This window comes from Coenobita brevimanus, chromosome 23 (genome assembly GCF_032717465.1).
Source record: "Coenobita brevimanus isolate Jiangsu-jjx chromosome 23, ASM3271746v2, whole genome shotgun sequence".
NCBI lineage: Eukaryota > Metazoa > Arthropoda > Malacostraca > Decapoda > Coenobitidae > Coenobita > Coenobita brevimanus.
The window spans coordinates 39,731,504-39,756,504 of record NC_136976.1 but is presented as its reverse complement, the minus strand read 5'-3'; the positions used below and the strand labels follow the sequence as shown (position 1 = coordinate 39,756,504).

Here is a 25,001-nt window from a genome sequence, read left to right as displayed (position 1 = left end):
CCCAATCTTTTCAAAATTTCCAAAGCCAAAACAAAGAAGTTTATTTATGTTAAGTTTAGTTTCCACTGAGTCTTTTCTCTCAACTTGAAAACCTTAACACAACACACCGTTTTTTTCACTGCACAACACTCAAAATTCCCGTGTGGTCTAGTGGAGAAGTTCTTGCTGTTTATTCACTATCAGAGTCCGAGAGTATCACTGGCAGGCGACCAAGGGGTGTATCGCTGGGTCGTGGTGATGGCGTACCCACTGCAGAAGACTCTGAGGAAAGCCGCAAACTCACGTCGAGCGGTGACTCCACCGTGGCTGATGTCCTGGGCTGTGGCTCGGAGCATAAGGGCCCGTCTTGGGGAGGCAACGGAGTGGAGCCAGGGCTTGGCACAGCGGGGGTCACGGGCCTGAAAAAACTGTCAATCGTTGACTGACGCAAGGACCGACGATTCTGGCGATTGATGATGCGCTGCCTGAAAGCACGGACTTCCTCCAAGAGTCCCAAGGGCCCCATCTCCCTGTCGCAGTCCAGGTATTCCAGGTAGTCTAGGATGAACTCTAGATGTTCCCGGAGTGTGCTCAGCTTGGGGATGGCTGGAGTAGTGTCCTGCTGAGAGGAGTCCGCATCATCGTCGCCTTCGTCGTCGGAATCTTCAAGTTCGGGACTGACACCAGCAACCGAAGACGCGATCTCGATATCAGACAATGTCTGATACCCAGGATCTCCCTCGTCGTCGTCCAACCACTCACGAACATCGTCCACATCAACAACGTCACCGTGCGTACGTAGCCGTGCATGGAAGTCATCCACATCAAACCCTAGAAAATCGTACTCCACATCCGTTCCGAGAAGCAGACGAGACCAACCATTTTCAAAAGTTTTCACAGGGACTTCCTTCCATGCACTAGCCCAGTTGTACAGCGCAGACTTGATGTTGTAGCGGCGAAGGTTTTCCAAAGTCCACTTGCCTCGTGTGTCACGTCCTTCCCTGCGCTCGTCCTCGTCCTCGAGAACAACCATCACCTCGTCCAGGAACTTCCGACGGTACAGGCGCTTTGTTGCCACGATCACTCCTTGGTCCATGGGTTGAATGAGAGCAGTCGTATTAGATGGCAGAAACATGCACCTAATACAGCCATTCTCAGCAACCAAGTCCTTGAAGAGAGAACCTGTATTTTTTACACAGGAAAAATCATCAGAGAAATTACCAATATGCCGGGAATCGAACCCGGGACTCAGGTGAGAGCCAGGCAGCATACCACTACACCACGACCAGGTAAAAGTTAACTCACGTTGTCACAATCTTGTAACCAACGTCCCTCTGCCCCCCACTGTGGGCCTGAAGAGGGTGAGTTAACCCCATGGCACTCGGGCAAGTAGATGCTTTTAATCTATCCCAAACACTTATGGCAAGTCAGAATGAAGAGAGAACCTGTATTTTTTACAACGAGATTGTGACAACGAGAGTTAACTTTTACCTGGTCGTGGTATAGTGGTATGCTGCCTGGCTCTCACCTGAGAGTCCCGGGTTCGATTCCCGGCATATTGGTAATTTCTCTGATGATTTTTCCTGTGTAAAAATTACAGGTTCTCTCTTCATTCTGACTTGCCGTAAGTGTTTGGGATAGATTAAAAGCATCTACCTGCCCGAGTGCCATGGGGTTAACTCACCCTCTTCAGGCCCACGGTGGGGGGCGGAGGGACGTTGGTTACAAGATTGTGACAACGAGAGTTAACTTTTACCTGGTCGTGGTGTAGTGGTATGCTGCCTGGCTCTCACCTGAGAGTCCCGGGTTCGATTCCCGGCATATTGGTAATTTCTCTGATAACCAAGTCCTTGTCGCACGGGTGGGCAGGTGCATTGTCGAGCAGAAGGAGAGCCTTTACCTGGTCGTGAGGGATTCCCAGTGTCTTCGTCTGGTACTGGATGACCTCCTTGACGAAGTGACAGTGAAACCAGTCTTTGAAAATCACAGCTGTGAACCATGCTTTCAAAGAATGATACCAGACGACAGGAAGGACATCCATCACCCCACGAAGGCACCAAGGCTGCTTTGCACGGCCAACAACAACGGGCTTAAGCTGGTGCATGCCGTTAGCACTGGCACAACACAAAGCAGATATCCGTTCCTTAGAAAGCTTGCGGCCAGGTACACGCTTCTCCGTCTCCTCGGCTAGAGTGTTCGTTGGCAGCGAGCGATAGAATAGGCCAGTTTCGTCGGCATTGTAGACTTGACCAAGAGTTAGGCCCTCCCTGTCGATCAAGCCTTTCACCTTGTGCCGAAACTCGTCAACTCCATCCTCGTTAGCGTCCAATGCTTCGCCATGTGCTTTACGGTTAGTAAGGCCATGTCGCAACTTGAACGCGAAGAGCCAACCCTCGGATGCCTTGAAGTCTAGGGCATCATGAAGCCTTGCGAACTTCTCAGCAGCAGCCCTCAGCTCCGTTCCACGTACCATCACACCAGCTGCACGTTGCTGTCGGTACCAAATCAACGTGGATCGGTCGATTTCTGCAAACTTGGGGGTAAACATAACCTTCCTTTCCACGTTGCATTTGCTTCGCGACGAGAAGTCAGCCGTGTACTGCATGAGATTGTCTCGGGAACGTTTGATATCGAACAAAGTCGACCAGGCCAGGTTGTACTCGCGGAGAATGCGGGAAGAAGACCAACCCGTATCAACTTTCTCCAATATCTCCCTCTTCTTTTCCAGAGTCAACACCACTCTCTTCCTTTTCTCAGGTGGCGGGGCCATCATCACACACACTAAGAGGAGGCCCGAGAGCAGCAGGAGGCCTTGCAGCAAGTACGGCACCACCACAAAAACGAGCACGTGGGCAGCCATTGTGAAGAGCGTAGGTCCAGTCGCGGTGAGAGACAGGCGGGAAGTGGGGAGGATGCAGCGGCGCTCTAACGGACGTCGGAGGAATGACGCACCAAAACAATGCTCTCCCGCGGCGCGCGCGGCTAGTTCAAATTACGGACGGCAAAAAATCTTTATTATTTTTTTTTGGGGGGGTTTTCGGACCATTTTGGGAATGTTGGATCGCAGGACGATAAGGTCCGGGTAGTGGGGATGTTCGGTTATTGGGCGTCCGGATATTAGAGTGATTACTGTATGTATATATATATATATATATATATATACAGTACCCTCACTAGTTTTGCAATATATATGCTTGCAAAATTTCGTTTCACGATGGCAAGGGAATGTTTATTTTCTAGGAGTCTGGTGATTTTTTAATGATTTTTGCAAGCCTCCGCATCTCCTCAGTCACTGTTTTGAGCCACCGCAGCCTGAACTGACCATTGAGGAGATGTTGGAAACAGACAAACAGGTCAATGACAACGAAGATCAGGCAGAACCCTCACCTGTCCTACCAGGTGAGCCAACATCTCCCCAAATCACAGACTTGCTGGCAAACACTGCTTGCCTGAAAGAGCAAATTAAGGAATGTGATGGGAGGCCAGAGATCAGGGACAGCCTTCCTCCCGATGGTGGATAGACTTCTGGCTAATTACAAGGACCTTTCCAATGCAAGAGTTCATGCACATCATCAGACTCTGATAACATCATTCCTGTCCTCTTGTATTCAACAAGCCCAGGCTTTGGAGAACATACAGCCTGGGGAGGACAACGGTGCTGTGGATGAGGACACTGACAACGTTGGGGAGCTTGATGAGCTCCCACTGAATTTTGAGGGCTTTGATGTTGAAGTATCGGGAAGCGGTGGTGTGGGGGACTCAACAGTGGTGGTGGGGAGCAGTGAGGGGGCAGGTGGTAGCTAACCACTGCTCCCAGCCTTGGACCTTATCTTCGAGCCCCATCAAGCAGTTCAGCCTAAGTGTCCATGTTAGTAAATTCTTTGTTCACTAATATATTATATGTCTGATTAACTGTATGTAATTTATAGTAGAGGTATTGTGTCATTAATAGATAGCTAAGGGGGAAATGAGGTGACTAACCCCAGAACCAATTACCACTTATTACATGTAAAGTACAGTCGGCGCAAAGGAAGTACAGTACAATCCCAGTTAACCAGGTGGCTTGGGGAATTTACCTTCCCGTTTACAGATTTTTCCCGTATTTCTGATTTTCAAGTCAAATCTATACAAAGGCTATCACAGCAGTAAATACAGTTCAGGTACTCACCAGTCACATTAGGGGTTACACTAAGAGATTCCGCCTGAAAAACTGCCTTGTAAACACACACCATGGTCATAACGGACGTGCATGCAATGTCTAGCAATTTGCAGTACTGCAAATTGCACCAGTCCATTGTTTACCGAATTACTGTATTCATTATATGTACTGTGCTCATAAAAATTGAAAAATGAAATAAAGAAATAAAAGCCTGAACATTTATTAGTGAACTGATGATGTGTTAAGACTGCACTGTAGAATTATCACGACACCTGTGCCCCCACGTGAGTTTGTTTACGTTTCCGACTGTTCTTCTTCTTCCCCACCTGACCTCCATCACTCCACCCCTCACCTGCCACTCAGCTGTTTTGCAGAAAATAAAATAAATGATGTACGTACGAAATGCAGGCATATTATTTATTAATTTTTCTTCCAACAAAGTAAACTTTCATTCCTATTAACATTTATATTCAGCCATTAGTGTTTTATAATGTTCGCCTTTTTCAAGTCTGTTGCATATGTCCAGCTTCTGTTTCAAGGTAAGAACGATACGCTTACGTTTAGTTTGCACTTTAGGCATTTGGAGTGTACAAATTACCGGCTATCAGAGGAACACAATAGCAAGAGAGCTTGTTTACTGTCTGGTGGCAAAACGCAGACTGGTGATTTTTGGAGGGTGTGGAGGATGACTGAATTCAAGTAGGGGAAAGAGGGGGAGAGGAGGGATGGTTAAGAGGATTTGCTAGGGATTTACATTAGCTGGAAATGCCTTCACCTCGCTTTGTCTGACTTTACCCAGCCTTGCGTGACACAATCAAACGGCGGTTTGGCGGTCCATTCAAATTGGTGCACAGTTATAACTTACTGACATTTTTACCAGCCCTTGAATTTTCCCGTTGTTCTGAGTATTCCGTTTGTCTAGATACCGGATAGCTGGGATTGTACTGTATGGACCCTCTATTTCGCACCATATATTTGGTAGGGTCCAAGAAATATTGTAGGAAAATTCCTATAGTCAGTGGATTTTTTTTCTGGTGGCTTCTAGCAACTTTACAGGCTTAACACCATATGCTGCGAGTTTATGAGCTCAGTGCCTGCCTGACTTTGGATGGAAAAGCACGTCAGATTTTCTTGTCCTGCCTGGCCCTTGTTAATTTCAAAGCTCTCATTTTCACACCCTCCTCTGCCTTAGTGAATCATTGGAGATGGGTCTCAAGCCACTAACTGATGTAGAAAAAGTCCGAATTTTAACCATGAGAGAGGAAAATGTAAAAATTAATGAGAGGCTTCAGTGCAGCAGTACAGCTGGGGATCTTGAAGTCTTTCTGAAGTTGATGCTGTATGGTTCTTTCAGACACATCTTTCAGCAATTCTGGGTACATATCTTTCAGTTGTCTAGCAGTCAAACGTGGGTCTTTTATCACAGCTTGCTTCAGTAACCTGTCTGAAGTTGGTGATGTCTTCCTTTTAGGTCCTAGCCTGTCTTCATGTTTGGGAATTGTGTTTTTTGGCAGATGGCGGGCAGCAGCGAGGAGTGCCATAACGGTATATTTTCCTCGCCCAGTTCAAATACAAATATCCTTAATTTTTACATTTTCCTTTCTCTTAGTTAAAATTCGGGCTTTTTCTACATCAGTTAGTGGCTTGGGACCCATCTCCAATGATTCACTAAGGCAGAGGAGGGTGTGAAAATGAGAGCTTTGAAATTAACAAGGGCCAGGCAGGACAAGAAAATCTGACGTGCTTTTCCATCCAAAGTCAGGCAGGCACTGAGCTCATAAACTCGCAGCATATGGTGTTAAGCCTGTAAAGTTGCTAGAAGCCACCAGAAAAAAAATCCGCCGACTACAGGAATTTTCCTACAATATTTCTTGGACCCTACCAAATATATGGTGCGAATTAGAGGGTCCAGACTTCCATTGCGCTGACTGTATGCTCAATGGTTTCACGAGTTTGAGTTTTGCACCGCAATTGTGGTACCAATTAGGCGTGAAACTAGTGAAGGTACTGTATATATATATATAAAATCTTTCTAACAACTTTACCTCATCATCCTTCCCTCCTCTTTTCTATTCTGATGGTTCTGTAGCTATTTCTTCTACTGATAAAGCAGATCTCTTCGCACAGACTTTCTCCTCCAATTCCACCTTAGACGATTCCGGTGCTGTTCCTCCATCACTTCCCCCCTCTGACTTCCTCATGGCTGACATTAAAATTTCTTCAGTTGATGTATTTTCTGCCATCACTGGCCTCAGTACTAACAAGGCATATGGGCCTGATGGGGTCCCTCCTGTTGTTCTCAAGAACTGTGCTTCTGTGCTTACACCCTGCCTAGGCAAACTCTTTTGCCTTTGTCTGTCAACTTGTACCTTTCCTTCTTGCTGGAAGTTTGCTCTCATTCAGCCAGTCCCAAAGAAGGGTGACCACTCCTAACCCTCCAACTATCGTCCAATTGCTTTAATGTCTTGTATTTCAAAAGTTTTCGAGTCAATTCTCAATAGAAAAATTTTAAGGCATCTTTCCTATCACAACCTTCTTTCAGATCGTCAGTATGGGTTCCGTCAGGGACGCTCCACTGGCGATCGTCTCACCTACCTTTCAGACTCCTGGTCATCCTCCTTTCGGGACTTTGGCGAAACCTTTGCCATTGCACTTGACATCTCAAAGGCTTTCGATCGAGTCTGGCATAAATCTTTAATTTCCAAACTGCCCTCCTACGGTTTCTATCCTTCTATCTGTGCCTTCATCGCTAGCTTCCTTTCTGGTCGTTCTAGTAGACGGCCTTCGTTCTTCTCCTAGATCTATCAACAGTGGTGTTCCTCAGGGCTCTGTCCTATCACCAACTCTCTTCCTTTTATTCATCAATGATCTTCTAAGCTGTACATCTAACCCTATCCACTCATACGCTGATGACTCCACCCTTCACCTTTCCATTCGGTTCCCGCAATGCCCATCTCAACAGTTACTTCAGCAAACAAGGGATGAGGCTATGGCACACCTAATGTCTGACTTGGCTCGTATCTCTGACTGGGGTAAAAATAATATGGTTGTTTTTAATGCATCTAAGACTCAGTTCTTACAACTATCAACCCGACAAAATCTTCCACAGATATACCCACTTATGTTTAATGATATTCAGCTTGATCCTGCATCATCCTTGAACATGCTTGGGGTTTCATTTACTCGGGACTTATCTTGGAAAGATCATATTACATCTCTTGTAACATCTGCTTCCAAGTGACTGGGTGTGCTAAGCCGACCCCACTCTTTGTTTACCCCTGCACAAATGTTGACTCTACACAGGGGTTTTATCCGCCCCTGTGTGGAGTACAACTCTCATGTGTGGGGAGGCACCCCACATACAGCTCTTCTCAATAGGGTGGAGTCAAAGGCTTTTCGTCTCATTAACTCTCCTCCTCTTACTGACTCCCTTCAACCTCTGTCTCTTCGTCGCACTGTTGCATCTTTATCTCTTTTCTATCACTACTTTAATGGTCACTGCTCCTCTGAACTGTCTGCTTGCATTCCTCCACCTCTACGACGGGCACGTAGCACCCATCTGGCAGCAAACTCTCATCCCTTTTCTGTCCAACTCTCTAATGCAAGAGTTAACCGTTACTCCCAGTCTTTCAATTATGCAACAGGTCAGCTCTGGAACTGTCTCCCTCTGTCTGTATTTCCTGCTGCCTATGATCTCCAGTCTTTCAAACGCAGTGTGTCCAGGCATCTCAAAATGATCGGATCTTGAATTTGGCTCTCTATTGTATTTTGTTTTTCTCTTGGAGGGAACTGTTACTGCGGGCTCATGGCCTTTGGTTCCTTCTTCCTCGCATAAAAAAAAAAAAAAAATACACTACAGTATATCGCTACAACAATACAAATCAAGGGCAGTCTTGGCCCTTGGGGGATCATGCATGGCTCCAAGAGACTGTAATTTTTGTAAATCAGCATTTCTGCTTAATTTTGCTTTATTGATCTCTTAACAAAACCTGTACTATCAGTACAGTCTCATTCTAACATTTGAACTCCTTACTTGAATCCAAACAACTCTCCTCTTCCATTTGGTTGCCAATGCTTGTTTTACTGCATATCCCAACATAACTGTTTGTTTCTTTTCAGCCGACATCCTTGCAATGCCCCACATATTTAGGATAATCAGACACTATCAGTATCCATAAACTATTTCAACCCATATGATGCGATACCATATGATGAATACTGTACCAACTCCTCCATCATTTCTTCATACTTATCAGCTGCTTATCTGCATCTCAACTTTTTATCCATGCTCCACTTGATTTCATTCTATAGGTCAAGGGCAATTTTTGCCATCAACAGAATAATGGTTGCATGATTCACTACATCATCTATTAACCCTAATATCACTAACGCAACCAGGCACAATACTCCAATAAACACATAATCAGACTTATTTCAACACTCATTCTTTTCTCCCTCTCTCTGCGTCACAAATACATACACTATAATTCTTTTACGTGCCAAAGATGTATGCTCCTTCAGATACCATCAAGTCCTCTCAAAGGAGAATAACTGGATTTTGTCAAGGTAAAAATTTGTTATTTTCATAAAAGTGAAGCTTTCCATTTCTTAAGAAACCAGTTAGACTATACTGATTACTTACGCTGATGAAGTAGTATTTCCAACATAATGGTTATTGCGGTATATGGGCTCGCCTCCCCATGGCCAGATGTCCGTGTCAACGTCAAAGGTGTCATCCAGTGTCAGATGAACCAAACGCTTCGTCATACCTTGGCTGAACTGACGCATAAGAGCGAACTTACCAATAAAATATTCTTTCTGAAAAGAAGAAATACAAAGCATTAAATTAATGTTTTCTCTATTAAAGCTCCTTCTGATGTATTGCAATTCACTTATGACATCAGAAGTTTTTTTTTTTTTTCAATTCCCCCCCTCTGATGTTTTACATATACCCACCGCACTCTGACTTAGGACCTACACACAGAATTGCTATGGGAGAGTTGTCTGTCTTTGCTTTGTGTTTCCACCTCTACCAAGTGAATTTTTGGGGCAAGAAGTAACTTGCAACTCCTCAGGTGTTGGCAGGAGGTGGTGAAACACTCAGCACATCAGTGCTTGCCCAGAAGTGAGAGTTGGAGTACATGTTCCCATCGCTCCAAGCTTGCACCTCCCTCTTTCTTCGTATGCATTACTGCTTGTCCAATTATTTTCCTAGAGTCAAGTTGCCATGCCTGGAAAGTACTGCTCAAGGGATGAGAGGGTCCGTATCATTGCATGGAGGCAGGATCATGTCCATATCAACACGATTTGTGAATGTACTGGATGCGCAAAGTCAACTGTCACGAAGATTCTTGCTGCAGCGCGCAGCCTGCCACCTGATGTTGTATCAGAGTACAAGCATGGCGGTGGAAAGAAGAGGACGACTTCCAGAGGTACAGATATGCTATTGAAGAGGGAAGTAATCAAGAACCCTCAACTGACAGTAGCAGAACTGAATAGAATGCATCCCCAGCTGTTACAAGACATCTCAATTCGAAATGACCGCTTGCAGGAGCTGGGTTTGCCAAGCCACACCGCAGCCAATAACCCGCTTTTCACTGACCGCATGAAGAAGCAACGCATTCAGTTTGCCAAGAAGTATGCACATTGGACATCGGATGAGTGGAGAAAAGTTATGTTTTCTGATGAAAGCACATTTCAAGTGTTCCAGGTGCGTTCTGCCAAGGTTCATTGCCCTGCCTCCCGTGGTCGATATGACTCTGCTTACTTGGTGCTGACTGTTAAGCATCCACAAACAGTAATGGTATGGGGGTGTTTCTCAGATGAAATGGGAAGGAGAGGCCTCTACTTTCTTCCTAAGAACTTGATGATGAATGGTGGCTGGTACACTGAAGTTCTGAAAGATCATTTATTAAACTTTTTTGCTATTCATGGGTGCGACTTCTTCATGCACGATTCAGCTCCATGTCACAAGTCAAGAAAGGTGACAAAATGGCTTCAGGATAATCGGACTGAGGTCCTCGAATGGCCTGGCAACAGTTCGGATCTAAATCCGATAGAAAACTGCTGGGCAAAGGTGAAGAAAATCATGGCAGAGAAGAAGACACCCAATCTGGACAACCTCAAGACTGAACTGACTAATGTTTGGTGCAAAGAAATGTCCTTAGATTACTTTAGAGATCTAAGTGATTTCATGCCAAAAGGCATCCAACTGGTCCTGAAAAACAAGGGAAACATGATTTCATATTAATGAATGGCACTTCATGAACAAACATTGTGATATACTATGATTTCTGTGTTTTTTAATACCTTGTGGGGGGAGGTCCTAAGTCAATTTGCGGTAGCTGTACTTCACCCTCTGCTGATGAAGGTACAAAGTAACCTTAATAGCTCTCCATTCACCAAGTTCTTACGGTGAGATTACTTGAGTTATTTTGAGGACTAAGAAAAATCCATTTGCAGGTCAAAACAGCATCAGAGGCTAATTACTCTGGGGCAAAATTCAGCTGGGAATGATTTTCACAGAATCTTGCTCTTCTGTGACTTTTCAACACAATTACACCCCAAAATGTTAGCTCTGTTACCCTCAACAATTATTCCCACCGAGGCTGGGTCTAGACTTGATTACCAGAATTAGATCCACTGGAGTTAGCCTCCTGAACCAGAATTAGTTCTGGATGCAAATGCTGGTGTTCCGATTAGATTTGGAATTATCCCCAAATGAATATTAAGCTTCATCTTATCATACATAAAGAAGATGAATTATAACCCCTTTGATCTGAGGATGTATTTTTATGTGCTATTGTTGCCATATCCAAACACTTTTATTAACTTTAGAGAGACTCATGTAGTTATGGGGCTGGTAAGTCTCCATTAACCTTTTCACAACCTAATTTCTCTCCACATCCTAATAAAACCATCTAAAGGCAACATAAATGAATAAATAATAATATGTTATCAAAGGGAAGGGGTTAAAACAAAATTTAGAAGCAAAAAGATACTGTGATGATAAACTGTTTTGGGAAACAAAAATTTTTTTCACGCAGCATGTGCTGGTAGTGAAGCCAAATAGTGATGATGGTGCATGGATGTGTCATGTGAACTCATACAGTGTTAGGGATGCTATTGACTCAGACTTGGTACATGGCTCCCTGGACTTATAATGAAATTTCCTTCAGCAGAGGCCAACAGTACAGCAAATGAAAAACTGAAAAATTTGTCTGTAATGCTGTCCATTGCATATCTAAGCCAAAGAAAATGTTGCCTAAAATTACTGTGACAGGCCTCTCTCTTTCTCTGGATGACTCAATATGATTCCCAGCACTCTGAATAAAAAAATAAAGATGTTTAAGAACGGTAGTTGTACCTTCAACTTTATCTTCACATGAATTAAAAACGGCAATTAGGAGACGTCTCAAAGATGTCCCCAAAAGTATGCTCATCACTGTTGTTGTTGTCAACCCAGATCTGCCTGGCCCAGCAGACTCACTGACTGCAAGTAAGCAACTGCACCTATGGGGTGGTTCAGTGAGTTTCCTACATCAATGATATCGTGTCTGTATCTTACCGTGCCATGTGTTGTACAGTGCTCAATAATGTAGGGTTATGTTAAGTGGGTCTATTCAACAAGAAGGGCATATGTCATGTGTGATTCCATCCAACCCATACCTAAACTGGTAACTAAGGAAAGCCAGATGATGTCTTGATCTAAGTGTAGCTAGGTGAACTAAATCAGCATTTGAGGGTACCTCTTATGGATGGATGCTGGGAGGAGGGGCTGTAGTATAGTTTTCTGATTAAGGTGTTGTACTGCCATGGACATGAAATGGGTGTGTAGATGTTTCTTTATGGCTAGTGCTGAAGTTTCAGGAAGTGGGACATTGTTGACGGGGGTCTTGTAATGTTTGTGTGGCAATTTTTTTTTTTTTTTTTTTTTTTTTTTTTTTTAATGTGCTAGTTATGTTCTGGTTATGCTGTATGGCTCTGTTACTAAGAGTGCACAAGCGAAGTTTACTGATGGTGTATGAGCAGAGAGCTACACTGAGTGGCCCAGCCCTCTTTTCAGAGGCTAATAAATTTTTACCTAACAAAGCAACAGCAGTAATTTCTTTCTTCTAGATGCTACGTTGATAAATTCAATTTGTATTTTATGATTCAAAAACAATTATCGCATCATAACACTGTGCAATATGCGATAGTAAAAAATGTGCTTTTCAGAGGTTTTGCATGTTTCACCTACAATAAAACAATGTGAATTCAAAGTATAACAATAATTTTATGCACATAATTCGTTTTTAAAACTGTTACAGGTTCTGAAGTAATGTTTTTGTCAGCAGCAACAACAGACCATTTATCTTAAGATCTGAAGTCTTTAAGTATATGGTGGAGGGTTAGTGCCCCGCCCTGCAAACCAACTAACTAAAAATACGAACAAGAAGTCTAGGACCAGGACTGACCAAAAGATGACTACTATGGACCAAATAAAGGACAAGATACGGATTGCAATATGGAATGTAAGGGGTGCAAATGATGAGGAGAAAGAGAGAGAGAGATTGTCCTGGTGCTTGCAGGTGCAAAAGTGGATATATGTGGATTAACTGAAACTAAATGGTGAGGTGAGAGTGTGAGAGAATGGGAGTATGGATGGGGTATATGTGTGGGAGTAGGTGAGAACGAAAGGGCAAAAGAAGAAGTGTGTATTGTGGTGAGTAACAGATGGAAGGAGAATATAAGAGAGTACGGATCAGATGGCTCAAGGATTGTATGGGTAAGATTGAAAGTTGGACTACAAATGTTAGCGATTGTGTGCATGTATGCCCAACGCAAGACCGTACAGAGTGACAGAAGAGTTCTGGACAAACGTGGAAGCGTGCATGGATAAGTCTGAAAGGAATGAGAGAGTGTTTTTGATTAGTGATATGAATGGTAAAGTAGGGAATGTGAAGGTGGATGGAGCAGTTGGTGAGGGGTGTGCCTGCTGAGATAGATGAGAATGGCAGTGCTTTAGTGGACACTTCTGCCAGGAGGGGGTTGGTGATAGCCAACACCCTCTTCACACACAAAATTATCCATAGATATACGTGGTGAGTGTTGAGATGGGTGGGTGGTGAACTGAATGAACGGAAGGCTATGATTGATTATGTGTATTTACCTATTTGTATTTACCTATTTGTAGTATACAGGAATTGAGCAATGCTCGTGTTGTCCTGTCTCCATATCTACATTTATCAAGTCTACCTTTACACACATGAATGTTTTTCTCATGCACCACCTCTTTGTCTAAGTCGTTCCAAATATTTAAGTATTTACCTAATATACCTAATTGTGATATACACGGAATGTACTATGCTCGTGGGATTCCGTCGCTGTTTCTCAATAAGTCGAATTTAACTTTAAACTCGTTTAAGTTTTTAGACTGGACGATCTCTTTGTCCAGGCTATTCCATAAGTCTATACTTCTGTAAGGAAAGCTATATTTCTTGATATCCTTCAAGCAGCTTGACTTTTTCAATTTCATTCCATGTCCTCTTGTTGCTCTCTTATCCCATACAAACAGATCTTCTTTGTCAATTTTATCTACTCCCACCATGGTCCTGAACACCGCAATCATGTCTCCCCTCTTTCTCCTTTCCTCTAACGAAGGCAAATCCAGTTTTTCCAGCCTCTCTCTGTATGACAGGTCTGTCAGACTGGGGACCATCTTGGTTGCTGTTCTTTGTATTCTCTCAATCTTGTTTATATCTTTCTTTTTGTGTGGGGACCACACTACCGCTGCATATTCTAACCTGGGGCGGATCATGGCCACTATCAATTTTTTCATCATTTCCTCATCCATATAATGAAATGCTACTCTTATGTTAGTCAAGAGCTTATAAGTCTCTCCAACTATCTTGTTAATGTGCTTTTCTGGTGACAAACTATCTTGGACCAGCACTCCCAAATCTTTCTCTTCTCTCCTTTTTGTGATTAATTCATTACCCAAAAAATAATTCAGTGATGGTCTCCTGGTACTTTTACCCATTTCCAATATTTTACATTTCTTTACATTAAATTTCATTTCCCATGTCCGGCTACAATTGTGTATCCTATCCAAATCCTCCTGCAGTATTTTACAATCCTCCTCAACCTCTATCTTCCTCAAGATCTTTACATCATCAGCAAACAGACTTGCATAACTGTTCACTCCATCTACCATATCATTTACGTAAATCAGGAACATTACTGGCCCCAACACTGAGCCTTGAGGGACTCCACTTGTTACTTCCCTCCATCCAGACATCTTTTCCTTTATTACTGTCCTCATTTGTCTGTCTCTCAAAAAGTCTCTCATCCATTCCAGAAGTTTCCCCTTTAGTCCTCCTATATATTCTAGTTTCCACATTAGTCTCTTATGAGGTACCTTGTCAAAGGCCTTCTCTAAGTCTAAGTACACACAATCCACCCAACCATCTCTCTCCTGTACCACATCAATCGCTCTTGAATAAAAGCTCAACAAGTTTGAAACACATGACCTTCCACTTCTGAATCCAAACTGACATTCAGCCAAAATATTCATCTCTTCCAGATATTTTATCCATCTGTCTTTCAGGATTCTCTCACACAATTTTGCGACCATGCTGGTTAGAGACACTGGTCTATAATTCAGGGGTTCTTCCCTGTTTCCTCCCTTGTAAATTGGTACCACATTTGCCCTCTTCCATTCTTTTGGCACTTTCCCCTCTTCCAGTGAGCATACAATTAAGTTGTGAATTTTATCCGCCAGTTGTTCTCTGCATTCCTTCAGTACCCAATTAGAAATTCCATCAGGTCCTGGGGCTTTCCTTACATCTTGAGTGTCCAGTAATTTATACACTTCCTGTACCTCCACTTTTATATCTTTCATCACCGGAACAATTCTAATCACTCCCTCCCCTTCCACAAGCTCCTTTTCTTTAGTGAAAACTGACTGGAAACGTTTGTTCATTATTTCTGCTTGCATTGCCGCATCCTTAAAGACCTCTCCTTCTACTTTCAGCTTGGTGATTCCTTCCTTTTGTTTCAGTTTGCCATTAACAAATCTATAAAACAGTTTGGGTTCATCCTTGCATTTGTCAATTATACCCTTTTCAAAATTCCTTTCTTCTTCTCTACGTATTCTTGTGTATTCATTTCTTGTTCTTTTATATTCTTCCTTTGTTCTGTCGTTACCTCTCTTTCTCCAATTGTTCCACACCTTATCTCTCTCTTTTTTTGCTATCATACACCTTCTATTAAACCACTCCTTTTTCCTGTTTTCTTTCCTTCTTACTCTTGGTACAAATTTTTCCACTCCCAAATTATAAAGGTCTAGAAAGATATCCCACTTCCTCTGTATCTCTCTTGTTTCTCTGAATTTTCTCCAGTCCGCATTTTCAAAAAAGTTTCTCAATCCTGTAAAATTTGCTTTGCCAAAGTTGTATCTTCCCTGTCTATGAAGCTCGTCTCTTGGCTCGACGTTTCCTATTAACATCTGGAACTCAATGACCACATGATCACTTTTTCCCAAAGGACAGAGATATTCCAATGATTCTATTACATCGGGTTCTTTGGTGAACAGTAAATCTAACCTTGCTGGTGTGTCCTCACCTCGAAACCGTGTCTCTTCTTTGACCCATTGCGTCATCACATTATTCATTATCACCCGACGGCATTACCTTTCATCCCTACGTGTCAAGTGGGGTTGGTGGAGGATTAGTGCCCCTCCCTGTAAAACAGTTAACTCTAAGCCCTTGGTCACCCCATTTGGGATACATGGCGTCTGGCAATGAATGAATGAAAAATGAATATTTAATAACATAGTGCCCCACGAATCCTCGCCGCCTCCCGAGTACCATTCCTCCCAGTTCACCTCTTTACAATTAAAGTCACCCACCAAAATTATATTATTGCTTTTCTCAATTATTTTTTGCAAGTAGCTAGCCATATCTGACAACATCTCATGGTATTCGTCATCCTTCCATGCTCTTGTCTTTGGGGGAACATACACTACCGCCATATCTCTCTTAACATTCTCTCCAGTTTCTAATTTCATATATATCACTTCAGCCCTGCCTTCTCCCATTTCCACAGTATCTACATTTATGTTGTTCTTCACTGCTATCATCACTCCTCCTCCCTTTTTTTCTTTTCTGTCTTTTCTCCATAGTTTGTATTTACCATCTCCCAAATGAACATCAATATCTTCTCTTAATTTGGCCTCTACAAAGCACTTGACATCAGGTTCATGTTCTCTCAAGAAATCATTAATTTCGATCCTTGTCGATATGAAACCATCAACATTAGTATATATCACCTTCAAATTATTTTTGACATTATTAATACCCTCTTCTCTCCTACTCTCTGTCCGTACCACTTCCTCAACTTCTGATCTTTCACAACCATTCTCCCTAGTTTCCCCCACTTCTATTTCCTTAAATACCATTTCCTTACTTTCATATCCAATACTCTCCAAAAAAAGTATTACGTTCTTCCTCTGTCCTCTTATCATTTTTTTCCTTTACTTCTTCCTTTAATGATTTTAAAACTTCTCTTTCTTCTTCATTCAGATCTTTTCTTATTATAATATTTTCCATCCCCTCCTCTTTGCTTAATTTCCAGGTCACTTTAAGTATCTCATTTATTACACTTTCTGATGTAAACTTGACTCTCATTGGTCTTGTTTCCCCTTTCTTATAAGGCCCTATCCTCCTTACTTCCTCAATTTCTTTTACCCATTTGTCTCCTTCGGGGTCAATCTTGCCTAATATTCCTCTCACCATGTTCGTGTCTCTCTCGAGTCTTACGAACCTAACCTTTTCTTCCTCTTCCCTGTTTCCAAATACTACCACACATCTGTTCCTTCCTACAGTTTCTCTCACTATTTTCTCTTTTTTCTTCAGTATTTTCACTACATTTTCTTCCATTTCTTTCTGGTTCATTTCCCTTTCTTCCTGGATGATCTTTCTTAAGCTGACCACTTCTTTCTGTTCTTCTTCTACGTGTGCCCACTTTGCCTTATGTTCTTCTAATACATTACTCACCTTCTCCGTTTTATTAGTACTCTCTTCTAATTTCCTCCTCAGTTCAACATTTTCCCGCTTCAAATTCCTAATCTCTTCATTGGCTGTTTCATTGGACTGGATCAGACTCTGTATGGTGGTTTCCGTATTTACTGACACATCCTTTATCACTAGATTCTCTGCTTTCTTTTCGAGTTCACTAATCCTCATAATTAATGTTTTCACCAGGTCCATGACATTGGTATTAGCATCAAATCCTTGAAATTCCATTCCCTCACTGTTTACATTTTCGGCCATGTTTAATGTACCGGTAAAGTACCAAAACAGCTGTTACCGAATAAACCACAAACATTCATGTATACTATAGCCAACAAATCTTTACATTTTTGGTAGTCTACTAACTATCATTATTTTAAATTTAAAGAAAGACCCTAGGAGACAGGACAGACAAAATTCCTGAAACTACTCAAGGTTAGGAGCGATGGCTGAGACGTCTGCTTTCTCCGGCTGTTCGTGTGTGTGGTTGAAAGGATGTGAAGGTGTGTAAAGGATGCAAGGGCATAGAGAGGTTGAGGGAGTGGACTTTCTGACCACCACTTGGTGGTGGTGAGAATCAAGGCCCAAGTGAAATGGAGAAATAGAAGAAGGGAAGGACAGGAGAAAGTAGTATATGCAAGGAGGGTGGAAAGGTTAGCAGAAGTTGAGAAAAAGGCAGAATATAAGAGAGAAGTGCAGGAGCGATTGGGTAAATATGGATTGAAGCATATGAGGGACGTGGAAAATGTGTGCAAGATATTTACAGAAATCTGTACAGCATGTGAGGTGGTGTGTGGGGTGAAGAGAAGACAAAAAGGGGTGCAAGGAACAGCATGGTGGAATGAAGAGGTGAGACAGGCTGTGGCACAAAAGAAGAAATCATATAATGAGTGGATGAGAAACAGGAGCATGGAAGATGTTGAGAGACAGAAGAAAGAGTTATATGTAGAGAGGATGAAAGAGGTGAAAAGATTAATAAGAGAGAGTTTGATGAGAAAGGATGAGGAATTTGGAAAGAATTTGAGTGTAAAGTCGAGGGAATGGAAGAAAATGTTCTGGAAAGGGATAAACAGACTTAGACAGGGTGGCAAAGAAGTTAGTCAGGGATTGAAAGATAAAAGTGGTAGATTACTAGTGGAGAAGGGAGAAAAAGTGAGCAGATGGAGAGAACATTTTAATGAATTGTTGAACACAGAGAATGAAAGAAATGCGAGTATAAGTGGCTGGGGAATGGCTGGCAGAAGGAGGGATGTGAGAAGACAGAAGATATCAGTAGGATGGAAGTTGTGGAAGCAATAAAGAAAGTCAAAATGGGGAAAGGCCCACGAACTGATGGAGTGTGCGGTGAAATGCTGAAGCATGGGGGAGAGATAGTAGTACAATGGATGTGGAAGTTGTGCAGATTGGCCTGGGAGGAAGGTAGAGTCCTGGAGGATTGGAAGTCAGGTATAATTATTCCCCTGTGCAACGGAAAAGGGGAAAAAGTGTGTGGTAATCATAGGGGCATTTGTCTTCTTAGTGTAATAGGAAAAGTGTACGGTAGGATACTTAATGATAGAGTTGGGGAAATAATAGAGGAATTAGTTGAAGAAGAACAGGGAGGCTTTAGGGGAAGAGGATGTGTAGATCAGATATTCATTCTTAGTGGAAAAGTTTCTGGGGAAGGGAAAGAAGTTTTATGTAGCCTTCACAGATTTGGAGAAAGCATACGACAGGGTGGATAGACAAGGATTGTGGAGAGTATTAAGAATATATGGAGTAGATGTGAAATTGTTGAATGCTGTGAAGAGTATGTATGAGGGTGCTATGGCTGCAGTGCATGTGGACAGTGAACTGAGGGAATTTTTCTATTTGATGGTTGGATTGAAACAGGTTTGTGTCATGTCTCCACGGTTGTTCAATCTGTATATAGATGGGGTTATAAAAGAGATACAAGGTAGGGCAGTGGATGTTGGAGTGGCCCTAATGAGAGAGGGCAGTGTTTGGAAACTCCCTGTACTGTTGTTTGCAGATGATTCTGTGTTGTTAAGTGAAGACGAAGGAAAGCTGCAAGGCTTGGTGGATGGGTTTAGGAAAGTGTGTAAGAAATGGAATCCAAAGATGAATGTAGGGAAGAGTAAAGTTATGGTCTTCGAGAGAAGTGAAGTCAGTGAATCTAAAGTGAGGGTGGATGAGGAGAAAATGGAAAATGTGAGTACATTTAAGTACTGTACTTGGGTAGTGTGATGAGTAAGGATGTGAAAGGGTACAACAAGGAAGATGGGTTGCTGGTTCCTTGATAGCAGTGATAAGAATGATGGAAGTGAGCATGGAAGTGAAAAAGTTACTGCATGACAGTATTGTGATACCAACTTTAATATATGGAAGTGAGGACTGGAACTTGTTGGAGGGAGAGAAGTCAAGAGTGAGAGCAGTGGAAATGAGTTATCTGAGAGGAGCATGTGGAGTCACATGGAAAGACAGACCGGCAAATGAGGATGTGAAGGAGCATTGTGGTGTGGATATGGAAGTGACAGGAAGCATTAGTAGAAACACACTGAGGTGGTTTGGCCATGTGGAGAGGATGGACTGTGAGAGACTGATGAGGAGAGTGTATGTGAGTGAGGTGGAGGGAGGGAAAGGGAGGGGGAGGCTAAGGATGAAATGGAGGGATAGAGTGGAGATGTACGATGCACCACCCAAAAGTTCCAGTAATTTGAACAGGGGGAGCCGACCATTTACAGTTTTGCCTTTTGCCGCTAGGAGTCAGCAGCACCCTTTGTGCGTCAGTGTGGCCCCAGTCGTGTCTGTGAGCGGATGTGTTCTTGAGCTACGCCTACTATTGTAACGTGGTATGTAGGTGGTTTGGCAGTTTTGCAATGGAGGACCTCACGAAACAAAGAACCTGCATCAAGTTCTGCTTCAAGATGAACGAGACTGCTGCAGAAACTCATTGGCTGCTTCAGCAAGCCTTTGGTGACAATGCCATTTCCCAAAGCAGAACATTTTTCTGGTACAAGCAGTTCAAGGAGGGACGAATGTCCATTGAAGATGATAGCAATTCTGGATGACCGTCAACGGCAACAACACCAGAAAACGTCAGAAATATTCATCAGGCCATCCTTGCAGATCACAGACAAACTATCTATGATGTTTGTGATATCGTTGGACTGTCATACGGGACCATGCAACGTACAGTCACTACTCGTTTTATGTTGATTCGGTTTACGATAATTCGCTACAACGATAATAGAAAAGTTCCACCCCAAAATCCGATTTACGATAAATTTCCCACTATAACGATTTTGCCATCAGAATGCGCCAGGCACACGCAAGGTGACCATCGCTTGTCTCAGGCAAGATGATGGCCCTGGCATGCAGTGCATTGTTATGGTTCAGATCCCACCACCCCTTCAAAGCCCTCTCTTTTGAACTTGTTCATGTGTGACCCCCTGTTACTGTCACCTCTCAGCCAAACATCATACTACAGTAGACATCGTGTAGCATCAGGCCAACTTTACACAAGTGTGATTACTGTACTGTGTTGTGTTGTTGCAACGATTTACTGTATGTGAGTAATTCTGCCTGTACTGGTGTGATAGTGTTTCTTTTGGTGAATTACTGTACAGTACTGTGGATTTGTGTGCCCAGTGGTAAGGTCAGTGCCAGTGTAGGCCCCAGTGCTATGGTTGGTGTAGGTATGGGCCTCAGTGCTAAGGTTGGTGCAGGTATGGGCCGGATTCCCCTCCCCCTAACCTGTTCCTGTCTGACTCAGAGGCTGACCACTAGTGCCTGTAAGCACAGGCTGACCCCCAGCCTCAGGGGGGACGACTTGGACACGAAGGAATGAAGGTGGGTTGTCATTTAAGGTTCAGTCTTGGCTGGGTGACTTTGGGAAGTTGAGCTGACATAACCCCCGATTTACGATAAAATCAGTATACGATAAGGTATGACCTGGCGTAACTCCATCATAAACCGAGTAGTGACTGTATTTTGTCAGACATGTTGGGCATGAGACGCATCGCGGCAAAATCTGCGCCAAGACTGCTGAGTGACGAGCAGAAGGCACATCACATTGCAGTTTGCAGGGAGCTCAAAAATAAGGTCAGAGATGACGCCACCTTCATCTCCAAGGTCATAACTGGTGATGAATCATGGGTTTATGGTTATGACCCAGAGACAAGCAGCAGTCATCGCAATGGATATCTCCCAATTCACCAAGTACAAAAAAAGCGCGTCAAGATTCCAGCAATGTCAAGTTGATGTTGATCGTTTTCTTCGATATCCAAGGAACTGTTCACAAGGAATTCGTCCCACTCAGTCAGTCTGTCAGTGGAAAGTTTTACTGTGAAGTTTTGCAGCGTCTGAGGGAGAATATCTGCCACAAACGTCCAGAACAGTGGAAGAACAAGGACTGAGTCCTGCATCATGACAACACCCCCGCCCACACATCAGTTGTTTTCCAGCAGTTCCTGGCGTCCACTAACATGGTAGTCATTCCCCACCCACCCTCTTGCCTGACCTTGTCCCCTGTGACTTTTTCCTGTTTCCCTAGCTGAAATTATGAATGAAGGGGCATCGATTTGACTCGACTGAGGAGATCCAGACAGAATCGCAGGAGGTGCTCAAGACCATCACGCCTGAAGCCTTCCAGGGATGCATGGACTGGTGGAAAAAACGCTGGGACCACTGGATACATGCCCAAGGGGATTACTTCGAAGGAGACAGTGAGAACTAGGAGGTAACGTAACTTGCTTTTCTACAATATTTAAATTACTGGAACTTTTCGGCAGCACCTCGTATACGAGAGAGGGAGCTGTGAGCTGGGGGGCAGGACAGAGAAATGGCGGGGGACAGGGTAACATGGAGGCGATTTGTTTGTGGCAACCCCTTATGGGATTAAGGTGTCTTGCAAGAAATAGACAGAAGTATAAATTATAGTTATACCATATATGTTTTCTATTATAACTCTGGGTATACTGTGAGCTTATAAAAGAAAAGAAGTAGGACCTTGAATAATTCCAAATGCTTACAGAAAGGGTAACCCTTGGTGGTTAGCTGTGCCAGTGGCTCTCAACCATGGGAGTGTGAGCAATTTCCAAGGGGCAATCAAGGACCCAGAAGAAAAACAGAGTGAGAGAGAGAGAATGTTTGAGTGTGTGTGTGTGTGTGTGTGTGTAATTACCTAGCTGTATTTACCTAGTTGTGATATACAGGAAATGAGCTACACTCGTGGGGTCCCGTCTCCTTTTCTCATTAAGTCAAATCTTGCTTTGAACTGGTTTAAGTTTTTAGACTGGATGATCTCTTTGTCCAGGCTGTTCCACAGGTCAATGCATCTACATGGAAAGCTATATTTCTTGATATCCTTCAAACAAGTTGGCTTTTTCAGTTTCATTCTGTGTCCTCTTGTTACTCTCCCATTCCATACAAACAGATCATTTTTATCAATTTTATCTGGTCCCATTATTGGCCCTGAATACTGCAATCATGTCGCCCCTCTCTCTCCATTCTTCTAGGGGAGGCAGGTCCAGCTTTTCCAGCCTATCTCTGTAAGACAGATCTGCCAGGCTAAGGACCATCTTGATTGCTGTTCTTTGTATTCTCTCGATCTTATTTACATCTTTCTTCTTGTGTGGGGACCACACTACTGCCACATATTCAAACCTGTGGCGGATCATGGCCACTATCAATTTTTTCATCACTTCCTCATCCATGTAATGGAATGCCACTCGTATGTTTGTCAAGAGATTGTACATCTCTCTAACTATCTTATTAATGTGTTCTTCTGGTGACAAACTATCCTGGACTAGCACTCCCAAATCTTTCTCTTCTCTTGCTTTTTGATTGGTTCATTACCCATCATGTAATTCAGTGATGGCCTCTTGGCACTCCAATATTTTACATTTTTTTGTTTTAAATTTCATTTCCCATATCCGGCTCCAGTCTTGGATCCTATTCAGGTCTTCTTGCAGCATTTTACAGTCTTCCTCGACTTCTACTCTCCTCAAGATCTTTGGATCATCAGCAAACAGACTTGCATAACTGTTCATTCCATCTACCATATCATTTACGTAAATCTGGAACATTATTGGCGCTAACACCGAGCCCTGTGGGACTTCACTTGATACTTCCCTCCATCCGAACATCTTGCCCTTTATTACTGTCCTCATTTGTATGTCTCTCAAGAAATCTCTCATCCACTCCAGAACGTTTTCCTTCAGTCCTCCTACGTGCTCCAATTTCCACATCAGTCGCTTGTGGGGTACCTTGTCAAAGGCTTTCTCCAAATCTAGATACACACAATCCACCCAGCTGTCTCTCTCCTGTTGCACGTCAATCACTCTTGAGTAAAAGCTCAACAAGTTGGAAACACATGACCTTACACTTCTGAATCTGAACTGGCTCTCAGCCAATATGTTCATCTCCTCCAGATATTTTATCCATCTGTCTTTCAGTATTCTATCACGCAATTTTGCAACTACGCTGGTCAGGGACACTGGTCTATAATTCAGGGGTTCTTCTTTGATTCCTCCCTCATAAATTGGTACCACATTGGCCCTCTTCCAAACCTGAGGCACTTTCCCTTCTTCCAGAGAACACACAATTAAATCGTGAATCTTATCTGCCAGTTGTTCTCTGCATTCCTTCAATACCCAGGAAGATATTCCATCCAGTCCTGGGGCTTTCCTTACATCCTGAGTTCCCAATAATTTATACATTTCCTGCACTTCCACTTTTATATCTTTTATCACTACATTTCTAGTCACACCCTCCCCCCCCACAAAATCCTTTTCTTTAGTGAAAACTGATTGGAAACATTTGTTCATTATTTCAGCCTGTACTGCCTCATCTTTGTAGACCTCTCCTTCTGCTTTCGGTTGAGTGATTCCTTCCTTTTGTTTCAATTTGCCATTTACAAATCTATAAAACAATATGGGTTCTTCCTTGCATTTGTCAATTATATCTCTTTCAAAGTTTCTTTCTTCCTCTCTACGTATTCTTGTATATTCATTTCTAGTTCTTTTATAATCTTCCTTTGATTTATTATTACCTCTCTTTCTCCATTTGTTCCATGGCATGTCCCTTTCTTTTTTTGCTATAATGCACCTTATGTTAAACCAATCTTTCTTCCTGTTTTCTTTCTCACATACTCGTGGAACATGTTTCTACACTCCCAAATTATATACATCTAGAATGATATCCCACTTCCTCTGTATCTCTCCTGTTTCTCTGTATTTGCTCCAATCAGCATTTTCGAAAAATGTCCTCAATCCAGTAAAGTTTGCTTTCCCATAGTTGTATCTTCCCTGCCTATAAAGCTCATCTCCTGGCTCGAAGTCCCCTTTTATCATCTGGAACTCAATGACCACATGATCATTTTTTCCTATAGGACACTGATATTTTAAGTTTTCAACTACATTAGGTTCTTTGGTTACTTGTAAATCTAATCTTGCTGGCGTGTCGTCTCCTCTGAATCTAGTCTCTTCTTTGACCCATTGGGTCATAACATTATTCACTGCAATATTTAACAATATAGTGCCCCAGGAATCTTCATTGCTTCCCGAGTCCCATTCCTCCCAGTTCACTTCTTTAAAGTTAAAATCCCTTATCATAATTATGTTACCGCTTTTCTCAATCACTTTCTTGAGATAGGTAACCATGTGCGACAACATCTCCTGATATTCATCGTCCTTCCATGCCCTTGTCTTAGGGGGAACGTATACCACTGCAATGTCTCTCTTGCCATTCTCTCTGGTTTCTGGTTTCATATTTATCGCTTCAGCCTTACCCTTTCCCAGTTCCACACTTTCCACACTGATGTTGTTCTT

The 25,001-nt window shown here is 42.8% G+C and overlaps 1 protein-coding gene across 1 annotated transcript in view; it reads right to left on the bottom strand.

Moving 5' to 3' along the window:
* LOC145392951 (pyruvate dehydrogenase phosphatase regulatory subunit, mitochondrial-like) overlaps positions 1-25,001 on the bottom strand; it is an 865,738-nt gene that overhangs the window by 65,537 nt on the left and 775,200 nt on the right. Inside the window, exon 19 of the mRNA XM_080267241.1 lies at positions 8,781-8,956. Within this exon, the coding sequence (XP_080123367.1) occupies positions 8,781-8,956 (176 nt within the window). The remainder of the gene's footprint in view (positions 1-8,780; positions 8,957-25,001) is intronic.